This window comes from Saccopteryx bilineata, chromosome 4, assembly GCF_036850765.1.
Source record: "Saccopteryx bilineata isolate mSacBil1 chromosome 4, mSacBil1_pri_phased_curated, whole genome shotgun sequence".
NCBI classification, from domain to species: domain Eukaryota; kingdom Metazoa; phylum Chordata; class Mammalia; order Chiroptera; family Emballonuridae; genus Saccopteryx; species Saccopteryx bilineata.
The window spans coordinates 197,751,917-197,772,628 of NC_089493.1; the positions used below are offsets into that span (position 1 = coordinate 197,751,917).

Sequence of the window (20,712 nt, forward strand, 5' to 3'; positions counted from 1 at the left end):
TGGCCCGGGTGCTGGGGATGGCTCCTTGGCCTCTGCCCCAGGCGCTAGAGTGGCTCTGGTCGCAACAGAGCGATGCCCCGGAGGGGCAGAGCGTTGCCCCCTGGTGGGCAGAGCGTCGCCCCCTGGCACGCCGGGTGGATCCCGGTCAGGCGCATGCGGGAGTCTGTCTGACTATCTCTCCCCGTTTCAAGCTTCAGGAAAAAAAAAAAAAGTAACATTCTTACTCTTGACAGACCGCAGCCCAGTTCAGTACGTCTCGCTCTTCTGTCTTTATTTAAAAAAAGAAATGAAAAAGAAAAAAATATAAAAAAAAGAAAACTCAAGGGTTACCTCTTCCATGAAGCCTTCCTTGATATTCCACAGGCAGAATCAGCCCCCACCCCCACCCCCCAGCACACGTTATTGATGAACCTTCTATGGGCTCTTAAAGAAGGTTGGACAGTGAAGCCACCATGAGCACTGTGGCCTTGGAGCTGGGAAGACCTTCTGTTCAACCCTGACTCCGCGACTCCCTCATTTCGTGACCTTGGGCACGACGCTTTGCCCTTCTCCGCCTCGGCCTCCTCGCCTGTGAAAAGAAGAACTGATCACTAACACGCACCTCCTGGTGCCAAGACTTGACAGCCTCAACGTTTGTCAAGGAGGAAAGGGCTGAGCTGCCACCGCTGGTGTTACTCTTGTGCCCGGAGGTCGGGTAGGGGGTGCTGTTTGTCGCCCGGCACCCCCACGAGGCCCTGGCTGTTGCACTGTATCTTGTCATGTGGAACCCCAGAACTGTGCCAGCTGGAGGCAGAGAAGTATCAGGTATTCCCCCCACCAGCAGAAGAATGGGTAAGATGCCTTTTGGGGGCTGACAACGTGGCCACCGCGCTACCCACCGCCTCCTCCCCATTTCTTCACCGTCAGCCAGACAAGCAGGAGGCCAGCGAGGCGGCAGAGGAGTCAGGAGAGGGTGGGGGGAGGGCAATGGAGAATGAAGTAAGAGACGCTTGGTTGGGGATTTTCCCTTCTCCTCCCCAAGCCCAACAGAGAGGGAGGGAGAAGACAGGGGTAGCTGATTCCCTTCTCCCTCCCTCCTGGGCTCTCAGGACCAGGCTGGGCTGCTTTATTCTGCAGGAGAGGACAAGAGAGGGGCAGGAAATTAGATGGAAGAGATGGAAGTTTTAGATTCAACCCAACCGGCTTTTTTTTTTTTTTATTGCCCCAAAGCGCCCCCGGGAAAACGATAGAATCTGCCTGAGCCCTCGGGAAGGGACAGGAAGCAGAGATTGGAAGGAGCAAGGCCCAAGGCTGTGAATCACCGGTAAACCCGACCCATTTCCTGTGCATTCCCTGGAGAGGCCAGAGGTTCATGAACAGCCAGGGCCTGTCTCCCCAGGGCCTGGAGCAAGCTGGTGCCCTGCCCAGTGCTGGAGGCTGGGGACTTCCCTGCCGGGACGCGTTCCCCATGAGGGTCTTGGCCCCAGCCCCCCTGCACCCCCGCCACCACCCCCCCCCCCGTGCCCCCTAGCTCTGGGCAGACTCAGGGCCCAGTGCTCAGAAGTGCCTCTTGCCAGGTTCTACGGTCTGTCGCCATCCGAAACTCTTTAAACGCCTTTTGAACAAGGGACCCACATTTTCATTGACATAACAGGTCCTGGGATGGCTCCCTGCTTCCCACGGGCACCCTCTGGGTTCTCTGACCCGGGGCAGGCTCCCCCACCCTCATCTTTCCCCGGGAAGCAGGCTCTGAGCCCACTGCCCGCGAGCCGCGACCCACACAGGCCGCCAGGACAGGTGCCCAGGTACACAGGTGCCCAGGTATAGTCGGCCGGCTGCAGGTCTGCCCTTTTCAGGGGGAGGGGCAGTGCTGCCCACACCGAAACCAGCAGCAAGTTAGGCAGAATTTCCAGACAGCTGCCAGCTGCCGTGGGATGGGCAGGCGGGGGGCACGGGGGGTGGGGGGAGACAGACCCCCAGTGGGATTAAAGTCAGTGCAAGCCCTTGTCTCCTCCCGAGTCCTGGACGCTGTGCTAAGTTCCTCCCGGGTGTTAACCCGCCTGATCTTCACAGGCGTTCCAGGCTCAGTGGTTTCACCTGTAGTTTACAGAACAGGAAACTGAGGCACGGAAAGGTTAAACCACTTGTCCAAGAGTTGACACAGCTGGTCCGCGCCAGAGCCCGGGTGGGGCCTTGGCATACTTTGCAGCCTGAGTATTTTCCATGTGTTGTTACCTCTAACCTTTTCAGTAACTCCATGGTAGATATTAATGCTGGTGACTTCATGGTGTGTGAGGCAGGATTATATATCCTTCTTGGCCCCTTTGTTGGGGGGGGGGGGGCACAGCTTGATCTGTATCAGTTCTGGCATTCTCCAGAGAAACAGAAACAACATAGTATCGCATACACGGTGCTATGTGTAATATGTAGTATCTATGTTTACTGTATGATAATTATACGTATGTGTATCTATCGGGAGGCATGCCAGGTTGACGTGTGTCAGGAGATCTATCTCAAGACGCTGGCTCCCGCCGCTGTGGGGCCGGCAAGTCAGAAACCTGCAGGACAGCCGGCAGGCTGGACACACAGGCGGAGCTGATGCTGCAGCCTCGGGGCGGTATGTGTCCTTCCCCTGGAATCGTTGGCGTTTGCTCGCCAGGCCCTTCAACTGCTTGGGCGAGGCCCACCCACACCGTGGAGGGCACTCTCCTTGCAGTCCACTGGTTGCAGAAGTTAACCACCTCTCCACAGAACCCCTGCAGCCACAGCACGGTAGATTTAATCTTTGAGTAAGTCACTGGGTACCAGAGCCCGGCCAAACCGACGCCCCAAACGAACCACCACGCAAAACTGACCACCACAAGGCGTGATCTGTTCCTTCCAGGTTGTCCGTGCAAAGCCCTCCAGAGCTCTTTCTCTCCCTCTGCTCAGTGACCCGCTGTGCTCAGGCTGGTGGCCTCAGCGTCGGCCTGCGTGCATCCTGACGTGAGGTGGCGAGAGTCTGCGGAACAACCCTGATGGACTGGAGGAGCTGGGAGCCATCGTGGGTTCAGGAGCATTCAGGGGTCGTCAAACTTTTCATAAAAACCGCCCACTTTTGCAGTGCTGGTCAACCTGGTCCCTACCGTGCAACCAAACAGCGCCGCGATTGGCCCACCATGAAAGCTGGACCGCCCACTAGTGGGCGGTAGGGACCAGGTCTACCAGCACTGCAAAAGTGGGCGGTTTTTATAAAAAGTTTGACGACCCCTGGTGGGCATTTGTACAACCTTGACTGACGGGCTGGTTGCTTCGTGAGCATCCCCAAGAGCGTCCCCAGACCCTCGCCTGCGCCTCGCCGCCGGCAATGTTAGGACGGCACCGGGTGTTGCTACCAAGGATGAAACGGTCACACGCACCAACCTGCGATGTTTGCCGCCTGGTCTGAGCCTGAGACAGAAAGTCACCCAGCTAGCTGTCCGGCCTGCTGACTTGCTTCTCAGTATTGCTGACTGTTACTTCCCCAAACTGTTCTCCTTCTGGGGCTTGGGGGACAAAATAAGTAAGACCTAGGTTCAAATAAGGAAATATTTCTGCACATGATCCTGGGTCCCACGACCAACTCTTCCTTAAAAGCATGCTGACTTTGGGAGAGGCGGTTAGCCAGCGACACAACTAACCCTCTCTTCCAAACCATGCCTGGCGGCACCATAGAGAACCCCCTTGTCTACTTCCAAGAGAAGTGACAGAGCTCCTCCTAAGGGACAGCCCTATGCAATGCTCTCAAGGTCCCTGGGGACTATGCCTGCCAATCCATCCATCCACCTACCCACCCACACATGCATCCATCCATCCACCCATCCACCCACCTATCCATCCATCTATCTGCCCATTCATCCATCCATCCATCCATCCATCCATCCACCACCCATTCATTCGTCCATCTATCCATCCATCCATCCCTCCAACCATCTATTTACCCACTTGTCCACCCACCCACCACCCATTTATTCACCCATCCAATCACCTAACCATTCACTCATCAATGCCTTCCTCCACTCATTCATCATCCATCCATTCATTCTTTCATCTTTTCTCTCCCTCCGTCCCTTCCGCCGTCCCCACTCCCTTCTTGCCTTCCACCCATCTACCCAGCAAACAGCGACCGAGCTCCCGCTGTGTACCGGCACAGGGACACACTTCGACATAGACCAGGGGTCCCCAAACTTTTTACACAGGGGGCCAGTTCACTGTCCTTCAGACCGTTGGAGGGCCAGACTATAAAAAAAAAACTATGAACAAATCCCTATGCACACTGCACATATCTTATTTTAAAGTAAAAAAACAAAACAGGAACAAATACAATATTTAAAATAAGAACAAGTAAATTTAAATCAACAACTGACCAGTATTTCAATGGGAACTATGCTCCTCTCACTGACCACCAATGAAAGAAATCCCCCTTCCGGAAGTGCGGCGGGGGCCGGATAAATGGCCTCAGGGGGCCGCATGTGGCCCGCGGGCCGTAGTTTGGGGACCCCTGACATAGACCCTGCCTCGTGGGTGTAGTTGGGAGGAAAGACGCTCAATATGGAATGACACAAATAATTTCAAGTGTGATCAATACTAGGAAGGAAAAGGATGGGGCACAAGGAGAGAAGATCACGGGAACTGGGCCTAGTTTGGTGGGGTGCAGGGAAGTTTGGGGTACATAAAGCCTTCCTGAGACAGGATCATTTGAGCCTGGATCAAAGACGAGAGCCCCGGTGAGAGGGGAGGACTGAGGTTTTCAAGGCTGAGTGAACAGGTGAAGCCAAGGTCCTGAGGCAAGAGCAGTCTCCCCCCCCACACACACACACCCAGAATGTGACGGGGTGGGGGAGGGTTGTCAAACCCTTCTGGGTGGGTGGGCTTGTGGAGGCAGAAAGAGGCCCTGTTCTTAGTCATGCAAAGGGCTGCACAGGGGGAGACACGGGGCGGGCGCTGTCCAGGGATCACAGGGTGCCCGGTGAGGCTGAAAAGCCAGGATTCAAATGCTGGTTTTGCCAACCTATGATTTTGGATGAGAGATTTTTTATCTTGCTCAGCGTCAGCTTTATACATTGATAGGTGATAGGAAGATAAGGACAGGAATAATAATGGGAATCACGAACATTTATGGAGATCGTGCTCCGCGCCATTCTTCATAGGACTCCACACATGTTCTCTCATTCCGTCTTTAGTGATTTCAACTTAGTCGTAGTATCACAGTGCATCCCCATTTTACAGACGAGGGAAAGTGAGGCACGGTGAGATCGAGCAATTGGCTCACGGTCACACAACCAGCAGAGGACAGAGCCAGGATCTGAGGTAGAAAGCGGGGCCCCAGAGCCCCTGCTCCCAACCGCCAGACCAGACGGCCGGCCTTGTGGCAGGTGTCCATCAGATCATGGATCAGTAACAAACAACCCCAGACTCTTTTCAGGATGGCGCCCTACCAAAACAAGTTTAACAAACTGGGCTGTTTCCTTAGAAGGAATATGCTTAATTTCTGTAACCTTGGACTTCTCAGAAAATTAGAGTTGTGTTCATGATACCAAATACGGTCAGAGAAGGGGGTCTGTGTGATATCAGTCCTTTCCAGTGGGGTCAGTTTAAAAAAAAAAAAAAACCGTTCCTTGGATTTGAGCAGAATGTGTATTCCCTCTAAGTATTGGGTCCACTGGTCAACATATACCTCCGAGGTCAAACTTGTTCGCCCCTGCCCAAGAAGTGTGTTCAACTAGCCCCTCCACCCCAGCAGTGATGGTGGGTTCTTCAGCTCCCCCCCTTGGCTTGTCAACCTCTCGGCCTTAAATATCGGAAGCTATGTTATTAGCTACATGCGAGTGTGCACTTGTTAGAGCTCACCAGCGAATTACACCTTTTTTTTGCACGAAAGGACTCTTTACCCCTAAGTCACGCTTGAGACTTAAAATCGATTTTATCTCCTGTGCGCATTGGTAAGCCAGGCTTCCTGCGGTTGCTACGTGTCCGGTAAATCTTCCTCCCTTCTTTATTATACTTTGATCTTGTCTGGGTTGGTAGGCGTGTCCTTTAAAAGCACCTAGCTGAACCTTGGTTTTATTTTATCCCGTCTGACAGTCTTCCATCTTTTAACCACGCTAGCCTATTTATATGTAATTGGGGTGAAGCGTGTATTTGAGTTTATTTCTGCCTTCTCATTTTCCTCACGCTGTCCTGTGTTTATTCCCATGCCTTCTGCTTTCTTTATTTGTTGCATTCTTTTGGGCTGATTGATTTTCGTTCCCTCGTCCCATTCCCCCCTCCTCCCCCCCTTTGCGTGTCTGGAATTCATACATTCAACTTCTCTCCTTTTTGCATTTACCCTAAAGTTTTTTAACTTTGACTATGTAACTTGACCAAGTTTAACATTAATCAAAAATCTTGGTTCTCCTCTCAGACAACTCAAAGATCTTACTTGGAAGGCTTTAATTAGGGTCACCCCCCCCCCAACATACATGCCTTTTGTTTCCAGTATGTTCGTCTACGTGCTTCCTTAACTTCACAAGGTAAAGTTATTGCTCTCTAACACAGTCCGTGGTGAGAGTTACCTACATGTTCACAAAGTAGCAGACTTCCTTTTTAGAGATTATTTTTCTTCCTTCTGAAGCACATTGCTTTAGATCACTAAGGCTGATGTTACAAAATATCACAGATTGGGTGATCTAACAACAGAAATGTATTTCTCACAAATATCTCCCCATCTATATATTGTAGTCAGGAGATTTTTTTTTTTCTCCAGATCTATATTTGTTTATTCTCTTCATCTGTGTCTGAATCTGCAACTTACTGTATCTATGAAGTGCCTATTTACGGTTTTCATTTTTAGAGGTATGATTTTTCTTCTACCTCTGCTCCAAGTGTTTTCTGAATCATCTTTACTTCTTTTAACTGCATGAGGGGCTAACGCTGACCCGTTGCCGGATTCCACAACCCCTCTCCTTATTTGTTCAAAATTCTCATTTTCTTTCTAAGACGCATTGCTTTCCGAGGCTTCTGCACTCTCTCTTCATTTCTATCATAAAATTAGTGTTTGGCGCCTTTTTTTTTTTTTTTTTTTTTTTTTGAAGACTGTTTCCACAAAGAAACCAAACATTTTTTTTCCCATCATTTTGAAGGATGACAAAGGACTAGATAATGTGATGACTCCTAAGTGACACACACTCATGCCTCAGCAATGGACAAACGCCACATCATAGGCATTCAAGATCCTCAGGGAGTTTAGATCTCTGAGTTAAAACACTGAATACCATGGTTCTCTCCCTCTCTTACTCTCTCTCTCTTCTCAAGCAGAAACTAGGGATTCCTTCACCTGCACTTACCTGGTGACTAAAGAGGTCTGGCTCCCTAACTAAAGTATAATAAGCGTCTTGACGCAAAGGCTGAGTTTGTTGTTGGTGTTTTCTGTCTTAAGATTCCTCTCCAGAAATGCCTGGCATTTTCATGACTATTCAGAAAAGGTTATTTGTGGAACTGAATGAGATCACAGCCACTAATATTTCCTAGTGCACCTCCCCCTCTGCCATTAGAGGCAAAGAGAAAGAGAGAGGGGTTCTTGTCCACCCTCGTGTGGGACCTCAGGTTAAGTCGTTCGTGACTGGTCTTTTGTTTTATCCGCTTGTACATGGTGGAGCAGGAGGGTTTGGACAGGACGATCTTTAAGACCTATGAAGTTAATTCAACAAGGTGAACACTAGACTGAGGTAGCCTATGTAAGACAACCAGAATTCTAAGCCTGTAAATGCCTCAAGGTTACACAATCAAAATGCTAAGGACAGCCAGTCACAAACAGCCAGCTCGTTCCAAAGCTATTGCCAATCAAATCATTTCGTCCCTTTACTTCTGTGCTTTTTCCTACCAAGTCTGTGCCCTGGCTCCCATCCGGCAGGATTGCTCCTATGCAATTTGGCACTGCCTGACTGGAATTGATTTTTTTGCTCAAACTCTTAAAATTCTTAATATGCCTCAGTTTAACTTTAAAGAAATTATTTAAATGTATTCATTGACTTTAGAGAGAGAGGAAAGGAGAGAGAAACATCAACTGGCTGTTCCACCCACTTACGCATTCAGTGGCTGATTTCCTGGATGTGCCCTGACAGGGAATCAAACCGGCAACCTTGGTGTGTAGAAACAATGCTTTGACCAACTGAAGGACCCCCAGCCAGGGCCCGCCTCGGTTTTTTATCTGAGACGAGGTTTCCCAAATCAAACCAATCACCTAGAGATGAAGAGACACCTGAGTCTCTTCCAGGGGCTTCTGCCTCACAGTAAGACTGGAATGAGCTCAGCCAACACTCAGTAACTCAGGAACTTACTTGGGTCCAGGCACCCAGCTAAGGGTTTTACAAGTTCATGCTCTCAGTTTATAGCTTCACAGCCATGTGAGGTAGTTGCTATCATCGTTTTCATTTGACAGATGAGGAAAAGGAAGCTCAAAGCAGGTGCGGGAGGCCGGGGGGGGGGGGGGGGGGGGGGGAGGGGGGGAGGTTATTCAACTAGTCAACTAGTAAGGGGTTGAGTTGCAAATTCCAGCTTCAGACCCCACTCTCAGACACTGTGCTACAGACGGCTTTGGGGGATGTGGGGTGGCTTCTGGTGATTGTGATGATTAGCTAGCTCCTCATGGAGCCCAGAGGCCCATGCTGCTCTCAAAGGGTGCATGTGTCTGAAATGTATGGCCCATCCCCCCTTCGGTGTTTCTGGTAGGAAAATGGTTTAGGAAACAGCTGTCTTTCAAGATACAAGAGGAGGGGTTGGGCCTCTCGTCGCCATTCCATAGCTTTTGAGCAAAAGAGAAAAAAGGCTGAGCGCAATCAGAGAGCCTCCCGATCTCACAGGTTGATGCCATCTGGGAAACCAGGGCCACTTTCTGTACACCTGGCACTTCTGGTCCCGCCCCATTTCGCGAAACCCCCGATCGCAGGTCCGTTCGCTGTGATTGACGTGACCCCCGAGCAATTATCCTTGGTCATGGCGGACGGCCGCTCCGCCTCCCCAGTGACTCCGCCTCCCTTTCATTCTGAAAGAAAGAACCCCGGCCCGGGGGTCCAGTGAGAAGCGTCCCCACCCCGAAGATCCCGCCTCTTTCGGCTCCGGCCCCGCCCCAAAAGCCAGAGGGATGCCCGCCTTTCGGCGTGGTACGGACCAATCGAAGGGCGCGTTCGTCCGTAGGGGCGGTGGCAGGCCCAATCCCGGGACGCCGGGCCGCGTCGGCCCGCCCCTCCGCCGGGGCCAAGCGGCGGGCGAGAGCGGGCCTCCGGCGGCGGCGGCGGCGGCGGACGCGGCCTGAGGGAGCGGCCGGCTGCCGCGCGGGGCTTGCCTCGCCCGCGGCGGGGTCCATGGCCTGAGCGGCCATGTCCGGCGTGGTGCGGACCCTCAGCCGCTGCCTGCTGCCGGCCGAGGCCGGCGGGGCCCGCGAGCGCAGGGCGGGCGGCGGCGGCGGGGCCCGCGACGCGGAGCGCGAGGCGCGGCGGCGCAGCCGGGACATCGACGCGGGGCTGGCCCGCGAGCGGCGCGCCGTGCGGCGCCTGGTCAAGATCCTGCTGCTGGGCGCGGGCGAGAGCGGCAAGTCCACCTTCCTCAAGCAGATGCGCATCATCCACGGCCGCGAGTTCGACCAGAAGGCGCTGCTCGAATTCCGCGACATCATCTTCGACAACATCCTCAAGGTGCGTGCGCCCCCGCGTCCCGGCCCGCACACCTGCGCCCAGGTGCGGCCCCGGTGTGCGCCCAGGTGTGCGTCCCGGTGTGCGCCCAGGTGCGTCCCGGTGTGTGACCCAGGTGTGAGTCCCGGTGTGTGGCCCAGGTGTGCGTCCCGGTGTGTGGCCCAGGTGTGCGTCCCGGTGTGCGCCCAGGTGCGTCCCGGTGTGTGACCCAGGTGTGCGTCCCGGTGTGTGGCCCAGGTGTGCGTCCCGGTGTGCGCCCAGGTGCGGTCCGGTGTGTGACCCTGGTGTGCGGCCCCGATGTACGCCCAGGTGCGGCCCAGGTATGCGCCCAGGTGCGTCCCGGTGTGCGCCCAGGTGCGGCCCGGTGTGCGGCCCCGGTGTGCGCCCAGGTGCGTGCGCAGGTGCGGCTCGCGGACCACCACGCCCGGCCGGGACCGCGCCCCCCCCCCCTGCGTGCCTCCGGCCAGGACGCGGCCCCCCAGAGGCCACGGGCCCCCCAGCTCAAGGGGGAAGCTGGCCTGAGATGCGCACCCCGTCGGCTTGCCCCGCTGGATGGCCTTGCCCCCTCCCTGCCTGCCCTTCCTGGGGGACTGGGGGCTGTGGACGGGGGGGGGGGGGGGGGGGGGGGGTAGGGGGGAAGCCGGCCCACTCCTGGGGGTTGGAGGCCGAAGGGCGGAGGGTGTTGGTGGTGCGGAGGGTCCCCTGGACCCCGGGCGAGGACGAGCCCCTGCGCGGGGGCCTCTGCGCGTCCCCGGTTTCCCATAGGGGAGCCAGCCGGGCAGAGAGCGCTGGGAACTGGGGAGGAAACCGGCTCCCGGGCCCTCCTTTCTAACTGTTTTATCGGGGGAAATGTCAAACCTGTACAAAGTAGAGAGCAGTAGGGTACCCAGGAACGGTCGTTCCCACCCCCACCCCCCAGCTTCAACAGTGGGTGGTCAGTGCCGACCCTGGGTCACCTGTACCCCTGCCCCCGCGGTGGGTGTCCAAGCAAACCCCAGACATGGTATAAGTCTATCAGAAAATATCTTCGTGTAGCCTGCTAAAAAACAAAGCCTTTTTTTTTTTAATAAGAGCTAACCACAGCACCTTTATCAAACCTAAATAAATAAATAACTCAATATCATCAACTACCCGGCCAGTGTTCCGATGTCCTCTCTTGCACATAATTGTTTTGTTTGTTCGTATCATGATACAAATTCATTCGGTGTGTTGCAATTTTTAATCAGTGTCTTAAGTACTGTGTAATTTCCAGGTAGGTTCTCTTTCTGTCTCTCCCTCCGTCTTTATTCCTTACAACTTAATTTGAGGGAAAGACTTGTAGCGTTGACCGTGTCAGGGGTCTAGTTTCTCTCAGTGAGCGCGTGCTAAAGGCCCCCCAAGACATGGAATCTGGAGAAAATGGATGATGAGGTGGAGAAAGTAGTCCCCTGCAGCTAGATAAAGTCATTTCCCTATTTTTTATTTATTTATTTTTTTTTAGTTTAGTTTCTTACCTACCCTTTCCTAACTTTTCCAGGCCCATTTATGTGGGAACCAAATTACAGGTATGAGGAAAGGTCTCTCAGAGCAGAGGTAGAGGGCAGCTGGTCCTACCGGGAAGCTGCCAGGAGACTGGATTCTGTCGTGTCTTTAGCAAAGGGGGGTTAGAACCCTTCTGGCACATTTTCCCTCTTCATCCATGAGGAAGCTTCCGGCTTTGGGGATGAAGTAGCCCTTCTCTGGGCCCTGGGCTCCAGACTTCCAAGGCCTGGCTCAGGAATTCCACACCAGCATTCCCACGTTAGGTGTCTCTTATTATATAAAACAGTTCACTGTAGTAGAAATCATGGCCCTTTTAGGATAGGGACGGAAAGAGAATAATTTGGTTGGAACACCCCCTCCCCCCCCCATTCCTTTTCACCGCGTTCAAGAGCCCCGTGAGTCACAGCTCTGGCCCAGGACTTCAACTTTAAAGGCGAGGTGCCCGGGGTGATTCAGGGGATCGGCCGTGTGTTTAAAATTCCCCTCATCTTCTGGGGTAAAGTGCATTGGATGTTTTCTGTGTCCCCAGCCAGACGGTGTTTGTGCTGCTTTTCTGGCCTCCAGCTCGGGCAGGTACCGGAGCATCAGGAGTGGGCTGCCTGTTTCCTCCTTTCTTTCAACTCAGAGAAGCAGAGAAAATATTTTGAAACAGAGACTCTTAAATCTAAATCAGCGTTTAGGGGTGTTTTTAGAAAACTCAGCCTTAAGCTTTTCCCGTCGCATGTAAACATTAACTTTTACTCACTCCCTTATAAACAGAAACAAGATTTTTTTTTTAAACCAGTCCCCTCCTTTCCTTCCCAACTCATGAATTGTCATTCCATGTTAAACTCACGTCACTTGTGACTATTTCAGTCACTCGTTAGAAACTCAGCTTTCATTCTAAAACCAAAAATTACCCTTCCCCCATTTTTGGTGGGAAGAGACTTTTCAAGTAAATTGCTTAATGTGGCTCTCACAGTGGACATTTGAAGGGTGCTTTGCAGAATAATATTTCTATCAAAAGCTGCTTTCGGGCCCTGGCTGGTTGGCTCAGCAGTAGAGTGTCAGCCTGGCATGCGGGGGACTCAGGTTCGGTTCCCGGCCAGGGCACATAGGAGAAGCGCCCATTTGCTTCTCCACCCCCCCTCCTTCCTCTCTGTCTCTCTCTTCCCCTCCCGCGGCCAAGGCTCCATTGGAGCAAGGATGGCCCAGGCGCTGAGGATGGCTCCTTGGCCTCTGCCTCAGGCGCTAGAGTGGCTCTGGTCGCGGCAGAGCAACGCCCCGGAGGGGCAGAGCATCGCCCCCTGGTGGGCAGAGCGTCAGCCAGGGGCGTGCCGGATGGATCCCGGTCGGGCGCATGCGGGAGTCTGTCTGACTGTATCTCCCCGTTTCCAGCTTCAGGAAAAAAAAAAAAAAGCTGCTTTCGTGTTAACGGGCTGTTTTGAAGGCAGTAGCTATGAGCCGTGCTCTCTGCCAGGCCCTTTCTGATGGCACTTAATTGTCATAGCACTTTGGATGGCATTGCCCCGTTTAGCCAATGAAGAGAGTGAGTTTCAAATCTACTCAAGACCAGTTACCTAATTAGCAGGTGGCAGCGTTGAGAACCAAACCTGGCCTTTTGGATTTTTAAAAAATTATTATTATTATTAAATGTTTTATTGTTGTTCAAGTGAAACATGTTTTATTTATCACACGACTAGTCAAAAGATTTACCGTATTTTTTGCTCCATAAGACGCACCTAGGGTTTTAAGGAAGAAAATAAGAAAAGAAAAATATTCCGAACCAAACGGTATGTTAAAATGTTTAATAAAATATGCCACCATAATATTTCAACCATATAAACTCAACAGTAGTATTCACTGTTAATAACCATGAGCACTGTTATTAACAAATGAGAAGAGACTTTAAAGTTCAAATGCTCTTCTAGTTGTCCAGGAACCCGCAGCAGCTAAAAAAAAAAGGAACATTCGCTTCCTAAGACATACCGGCATTTTCCCTCCACTTTTTTTTTGGGGGGGGTTGCATTATGGAGCGAAAAATACGGTCCTCAGCCCTGGCCGGTTGGCTCAGCAGTAGAGTGTCGGCCTAGCGTGCGGAGGACCCGGGTTCAATTCCCAGCCAGGGCACACAGGAGAAGCGCCCATTTGCTTCTCCACCCCTCCGCCACGCCTTCCTCTCTGTCTCTCTCTTCCCCTCCCGCAGCCAAGGCTCCATTGGAGCAAAGATGGCCCGGACGCTGGGGATGGCTCTGTGGCCTTTGCCCCAGGCGCTAGAGTGGCTCTGGTTGCAACATGGCGACGCTCAGGAGGGGCAGAGCATCGCCCCCTGGTGGGCAGAGCATCGCCCCATGGTGGGCGTGCCGGGTGGATCCCGGTCGGGCGCATGCGGGAGTCTGTCTGACTGTCTCTCCCTGTTTCCAGCTTCAGAAAAATGCAAAAAAAAAATACGGTCCTCTGCAAAAACGACCTCTGTCTGCACTGAGACACCAGCGTAGTCAGATCCGGAGACAGACCGGAGAAGTCGGCTGCCAGGGCTGGAGGAAGAGGGGAGGAGCTGGTGTATGAGCAGAGCTCCAGTTCTGGAGAGAGTGGCGGTGGTGCTGGTCGCACACCAGTGCAATTACTACTGAATCTGACGCTTTAACATGGCTCAGATGGTGAGTCTTGGTCTGTATATCTCATCACAGTTTTTTGTTGGTTTTTTTTTTGTTTTTGTTTTTGTTTTTTGCATTTTTCCGAAGCTGGAAACGGGAAGGCAGTCAGACAGACTCCCACATGCGCCCGACCGGGATCCACCCGGCATGCCCACCAGGGGGCGATGCTCTGCTCATCTGGGGCGTCGCTCTGTTGCGACCAGAGCCATTCTAGCGCCTGAGGCAGAGGCCACAGAGCCATCCTTAGCGCCTGGGCCAACTTTGCTCCAATGGAGCCTTGGCTGCGGGAGGGGAAGAGAGAGACAGAGAGGAAGGAGAGGGGGAGGGGTGGAGAAGCAGATGGGCACTTCTCCTGTGTGCCCTGACCGGGAATCAAACCCAGGACTTTCACACACCGGGCCAATGCTCTACCGCTGAGCCAGCCGGGCAGGGTCTCATCACAGTGTTTTAAAAAGGGGAGACGGACAGAGAACGTCACTCTACCCTGAACTTCACCTGTTCAACAGGACTCTCCTTGGGGCATCTCTGCTGGATCTGCTCCGGGAAGCCCCTGTTCTCCTCTGGCAGGTGAAAAACTTCTTTCCCAAAACTCTTACCAAAGCCGGGGACACTGCCGATGGCCGTCATCACCTCCCTCAGATGCTGGGTCAGGCTCCTTGTGTGCCGGGCGCCGGCTTCCAGGCCGCACAGCAGGGAACTTGGGAAGATCCCGGAAGCCCAGCAGCTGGCAGAGCGTGAGGACGCAGAGGACGCAGAAGACGCAGATTCGCAGATTCGCTACTGTCCCTGCGCAGCACACGCTCCGCTGGTCTAATGACACTTTTAGTTTGGAGATAATTTTATAGCCCTGTGCAGTTGTAAGAAGTAATACAGAGCTCCCATGTCCCCCCTGCCTAGCCACCCGCCATGGTAGTTAGTGTCCTGTAAAACTGGAGCACCCTGCTGGTACCGCCAGGATATTGACATTGGGCAAGAAGGAGGACATTCCCTCATGGTGAGGCTGCCTCCTGTTGCCTTTTAGGGCCACGCCCTCCGTCCCCGCCCACCCTGGCAATGACCGACTTAATTCTCCCAATTCTCTAATTTTCTCATTTCAAGACTATTACATAAATGAAATCATGCAAACGGTGACCTTTTGGAATTGGCTTTTATCACTCAGGATGACTCCCTGGGGATTCACCCTAATCGTTTTAGGTATTCAATAATCAATCGTTCGTGCTCGATCGCTGAGTAGTGTACCGGGCATGGATTCACCGTGGTGAACCATCGAACCGTTCACCTGTTGAGGAGTACCCGGGTCTGCTGATCTCACCCCGTCTGAGCAGATGATCTGTGAGCATTCCTGTGCGTGTTTCTGTGGGCCCGTCAGTTTTCGTGTATCTGGGGTAAAATTGGGCAGCTGTATGATAGCTGCCTGTCTAGTTTTATAAGAAACCGCCGCACTATTCCCAAAGTGGTTGCTCCATCCTACAGACTCCCCCGCAGCGGGGGAGGGATCCCTCGCTCCACACTCCCCAGCAGCGCTGGTGGGGTCACTTTTTAGTTCAGCCATTCTGAGGGGTGTGTGAGTGCCACGTCATGTCATTGCCGTTTGAATTTCCGCTTCCCTCCTGGCTGATGGTGTCAAGCGTCTTTTCATGGTCCTGTTCACGCGGTCCCTGCAGCCTCTTCAGCGAAATGGCTCCGCCTGGTTTTTACCTGTCTTCTCACTAGGTCACCTGTTTTCTAGTGTGAGTTTTGACAATTCTTTAGATTCTGGTCCTTTGTCAAGTACATGGTTTGCAAATATTGTCTCCTAGTCTGTAGCTTTTCTTTTCATCCACTTGACTGTCACAGAGCCAAGATTTTAATTTTGATGGGTCCATTTTATCAAAAGTGTTTTTTCCTTTACGGATCATGCTTTTGATGTCAAGTCTAAAAACACTTTGTCTAGCCGTAAATCCCAAAGGTTTTTCTCCTATTTTGTTCTCAAGGTTTTATAGTTTTATGTTTTACATCCTGATCCATTTTGAGTTCATTTTTGATAAGGTAGAGGTTTTGTTTGTTTGTTTCCGCCTGTGGATATTAAGTTGTTCCAGCAACATATCTTGAAAAGAATCTTTTTTTCTATTGACTTGATTTTTTACCTTTGTCAAAAATCTCTGTGGGTCAGTTTCGGGGTTCTCTATCCCATCCCACTCTCCTCTGTGTGTCTCTGCTCTGCCAGTATCACGCTATCAGATGAAAACAGTTTCCAGGCTATTTTAGTTATTCTCGGGACTGTGCCTTTCCATATGAATTTTCAAATAAGTTTGTCTATGTCTATTGAAAAAAAAAAAACTTGTTTGAATTGCATTAAAGCTATAGATCAATTTAGAGAGAATTGTTATCTATGCTGTGATGGAGTCTCGCAATCCATGAACATGGTATGTCGTCAGTTATGTAGGTCATTTTTTATCTCTTCGATCATCCTTTTGTCATTATCAGCATATTTACATTCAAGGTAAAGTAATTATTAACATGTTAGGGTGTAAGTCTCGTTTTACTGTTTTTGTCTTTGTTTTGCTTTTGTTTCTTACCTTCCTGGGGGTTATTTAAACATGTTTTAGAGCCCTGGCCGGTTGGCTCAGCGGTAGAGCGTCGGCCTGGCGTGCGGGGAACCTGGGTTCGATTCCCGGCCAGGGCACATAGGAGAAGCATCCATTTGCTTCTCCACCCCACCCCTCCTTCCTCTCTGTCTCTCTCTTCCCCTCCCACAGCCAAGGCTCCATTGGAGCAAAGATGGCCCCGGGCGCTGGGGATGGCTCCTTGGCCTCCGCTCCAGGCGCTAGAGTGGCTCTGGTCGCGGCAAAGCGATGTCCCGGAGGGGCAGAGCATCGCCCCCTGGTGGGCAGAGCATCGCCCCTGGTGGGCGTGCCAGGTGGATCCCGGCGCATGCGGGAGTCTGTCTGACTGTCTCTCCCCGTTTCCAGCTTCAGAAAAATACAAAAAACAAACAAACAAACAAAAAACCCCAAAAAATAAACATGTTTTAGGAGTCTGCCTTTGACTGATTGACCATTGATTGTGGGGTATGTCAATCAAAGATCTGTATTGTTTTCTTGGTGGCTGCTCTAGTCATACAGTATACATCTGTGACTTATCCCAGTGCGCTGGAATCTGTCTTACAACTTTTTTTTTGAGAGAGAGAGAGGGACAGATAGGGACAGACAGACAGGAATGGAGAGATGAGAAGCATCAATCATCAGTTTTTCGTTGTGACACCTTAGTTGTTCATTGATTGCTTTCTCATATGTGCCTTGACCGTGGGGCTACAGCAGACCGAGTGACCCCTTGCTTGAGCCAGCGACCTTGGGTCCAAGCTGGTGAGCCTTGCTGAAACCAGATGAGCCCGCGCTCAAGCTGGTGACATCGGTGTCTCGAACCTGGGTCCTCCACATCCCAGTCCGATGCTCTATCCACTGCGTCACCGCCTGGTCAGGCCTGTGTCTTACAACTTTAAGTGAAGTTTGTGAACTTTGCTTCCCTTTTTAGTTCCCTTTACCCTTCTCACATTTTAATTTTAAGTGTCTTACTGTTTCTTATTATACTTTGAGGCACCAAATCGTTGCTTGTACTTCAGTCACCGAGTATGACTTGAAACCTCACAAAAAAGTAGGACCGTTTGTTTTGTGTACCCTGTTTTGACCCGTTGGGATAGTGTTCTTGCCTGCCTGAACACTTCGAGCCTCCCTCCTCCTCATCTCCTCTCTGCCTGGACAGCTTCCTTTGGTCATTCTTCAAGTGTGGATTTGCTGACCCGTTCTCTCCACTTTTCTTCCCCTGAGAGTGTCTTTCCTTCCCCTTCTTTCTAGAGGGACATCCTGGTCAGCTACACTGTAGCTGCTACAGAACTCAGAACGTGTCGGGCCGCCTTCTTCTCTGTGCTTGGGACATGCCGAGGGCATTTTTAGTTGGGGGGAGGGTTGGGAGGAGTGGAGTTGCTCCATCTTGACGGAGCTGGAAGTTTTTATTGTCCTGATCCTTCTGTTTGAGAATCAGGGCTCTTCCTTTACGGTGGCGGTTGTGCTGGAGTGGGGACGTGATACCTTCAACCGCACACTACCCCCTGCCAGGGATTATTTGGATGTGATAGCTGTTCCTTTCCTGAGTGGACGTCCTTGAGTTGGTGTTCTTGGTGTTTCAGAAATCGTGGGCCGGGGCCTCTGGAGAGAGCAGGTGCCTCGGTGTTTGTGCAGAGGGCTCCAGGCCAGCTGCGCTGTGTCCTGCAGTGGTTCCTCTCAAGGTAGTCTCAGGAAGGAATCATTTTTAATTCCTGGATTTCCATCCAGCGAGCAGCAAGTAAACTGTTCGCTGTTACAGGGGCCTTTCTGACACGCCCTGGAAATCGTCGTGTCATACCGGAGATAGCGCGGGGGTGTCATTGAACGCGCTGGTGTGCGCCCTCCCTGGTCCTTGTGCATCGATGATTTAGAAGCTGCGTGAAGAATTAGTTATTAAAATTAGTGGTCTGTTGACACTGAAACAGAAGACTCCAGTTCAACAAACTTTTTGACCATATCCCTAGGGCGCTCTGCTGGGTGCCCATGGTGGTGGTGGTGGGGGGAGATGTTTAACGATGAGCACTGCCAGTCCCTACCCCTCGGGGTGCTGGCAGCTGAGGAGACAGGTGCCCTCGTAACTGTAGTGCAGACTCTGATGGGCACCAGGGTCAGTGCCCCTGTAGATATAGCTCCCTGGAGAACAGGGAAGGTGGACTCTGGCCGGGGCTTCTGGACAAGCCTGTCGGGGGCGGGTGCTGTGAGCTGGGCTGTGAAGGCCGTAGGAGTCCGGCAGGCGGAGAAGATGCACACGTGGACCGTCTCGATGCCGTGTGCGTGTGTCAGCAAAGGCAGGGAACGCTCGTCGGTGGAGGTGTGAGACAGAGATGAGTGTAGGAGCGAGATGGTCGTTCTGGTACACGGGAGGGGTCTGGCGTGTGCTTGCGAGACCTGTGCTCACAGCAGTCCAGCTGACAGCCGTGGCCTTGCCCTGGAAAACTGGCAGGTACGCACAGAGTGTCGAGGGGTTCCCTGGACACCCTGCAAGTTCTCTGGACACCCTGCAAGCTCCCTGGACACCCTGCAAGCTCCCTGGACACCCTGCAAGTTCCCTGGACACCCTGCAAGCTCCCTGGACACCCTGCAAGCTCCCTGGACACCCTGCAAGCTCTCTGGACACGCTGCAAGTTCCCTGGACACCCTGCAAGCTCCCTGGACACCCTGCAAGCTCCCTGGACACCCTGCAAGTTCTCTGGACACCCTGCAAGCTCCCTGGACACCCTGCAAGCTCCCTGGACACCCTGCAAGCTCCCTGGACACCCTGCAAGCTCTCTGGACACCCTGCAAGCTCCCTGGACACCCTGCAAGCTCTCTGGACACCCTGCAAGCTCTCTGGACACCCTGCAAGCTCCCTGGACACCCTGCAAGTTCTCTGGACACCCTGCAAGCTCCCTGGACACCCTGCAAGTTCTCTGGACACCCTGCAATTTCTCTGGACACCCTGCAAGCTCCCTGGACACCCTGCAAGCTCTCTGGACACCCTGCAAGCTCCCTGGACACCCTGCAAGCTCTCTGGACACCCTGCAAGCTCCCTGGACACCCTGCAAGCTCTCTGGACACCCTGCAAGCTCCCTGGACACCCTGCAAGTTCTCTGGACACCCTGCAAGCTCCCTGGACACCCTGCAAGTTCCCTGGACACCCTGCAAGCTCTCTGGACACCCTGCAAGCTCCCTGGACACCCTGCAAGTTCTCTGGACACCCTGCAAGTTCTCTGGACACCCTGCAAGCTCCCTGGACACCCTGCAAGCTCTCTGGATGGAAGTTTAAGAACTTTTGTTGTAGACTGGCTGAGATTGCGTTAAATGTTTGTGAATTGAAATTTTTTCTTTTATCTTAGACTGGTTGGCTATATCATAAATACCTTTTCTGAGCCCGACAGGACTCTGAGGAAATCCCTGCTGCTGTTCTGTGTGTTAAGCTCTGTGGCCACTGGCCCACATCCTTGTCCCGGGTTCAGGGGCGCCCCGGGGCTTGATGCTGTGGCGGGCTGGTGGGAGAGCGGAGCCATAAGCCTCTTCTGGGGTCCCGGAGAGCGGTTAGGGTTCCCTGCCTGTTGGCAGATCACAGTTAAGTGAGCAAGTTTACATTTACCCTTAGACCCATGGGGGAGGCCCTTTAGTAATGCCGAAAAGCCGAAACCATCGTTTTCCATTGATTAAAAGCTCCAGAGAGCCTCGTTGCCATTTGGGGGTTCGGGGCGCAGGGTTGCTGGGTCTCCTCCAGCCTTCAGACCAACGTGTCGCTCGTTCCACCCAGTCTGCCTCAGGGGAGCAGTGTCCGTCCCGTGAGCTGTGGAGTAGGCTGTGCTTAACGCCAGACAGTGCTCTGTCGACAGCGCATAATTATTTTCTGTTGTTGTGTGGTTGAGAGCGGGGACAGGGATGTTATCTGTGTTCATGGAGCAGAAGACGAGAACTCACAGCTTATCTGGAGATGTGATTACAGGGTGCTCCTCAGACCAGGGAAGCCAGGGTTGTGTCATGGGTCTGGTGCTTCACTACAGCACGGGGGGGGGGGGGGGGGGGGGGCATCCCTTGAAAACAAGCTGGTTCCGCCTGACCTGTGGTGGCGCAGTGGATCAAGCATCCACCTGGAAATGCTGAGGTCGCCGGTTTGAAACCCTGGGCTTGCCTGGTCAAGGCACATGTGGGAGTTGATGCTTCCAGCTCCTCCCCCCTTCTCTTTCTCTGTCTCTCCTCTCTCTCTCTCTCTCTCTCTCTCCCCCTATCCTCTCTCTAAAATGAATAAATTTAAAAAAATAAATTAACACTCAGAAAACAAGCTGGTTCCATGTTCTGTATTAGAGAGTG

General features: G+C 52.7%; 1 protein-coding gene across 1 annotated transcript in view; it reads left to right on the forward strand.

The window, feature by feature from the left end:
* Positions 1-9,231: 9,231 nt before the first annotated feature.
* GNA12 (G protein subunit alpha 12) overlaps positions 9,232-20,712 on the forward strand; it is an 84,559-nt gene continuing 73,078 nt past the window's right edge. The window contains exon 1 of the mRNA XM_066273488.1: positions 9,232-9,668. Within this exon, the coding sequence (XP_066129585.1) occupies positions 9,354-9,668 (315 nt within the window). The 5' untranslated portion in view covers positions 9,232-9,353. The remainder of the gene's footprint in view (positions 9,669-20,712) is intronic.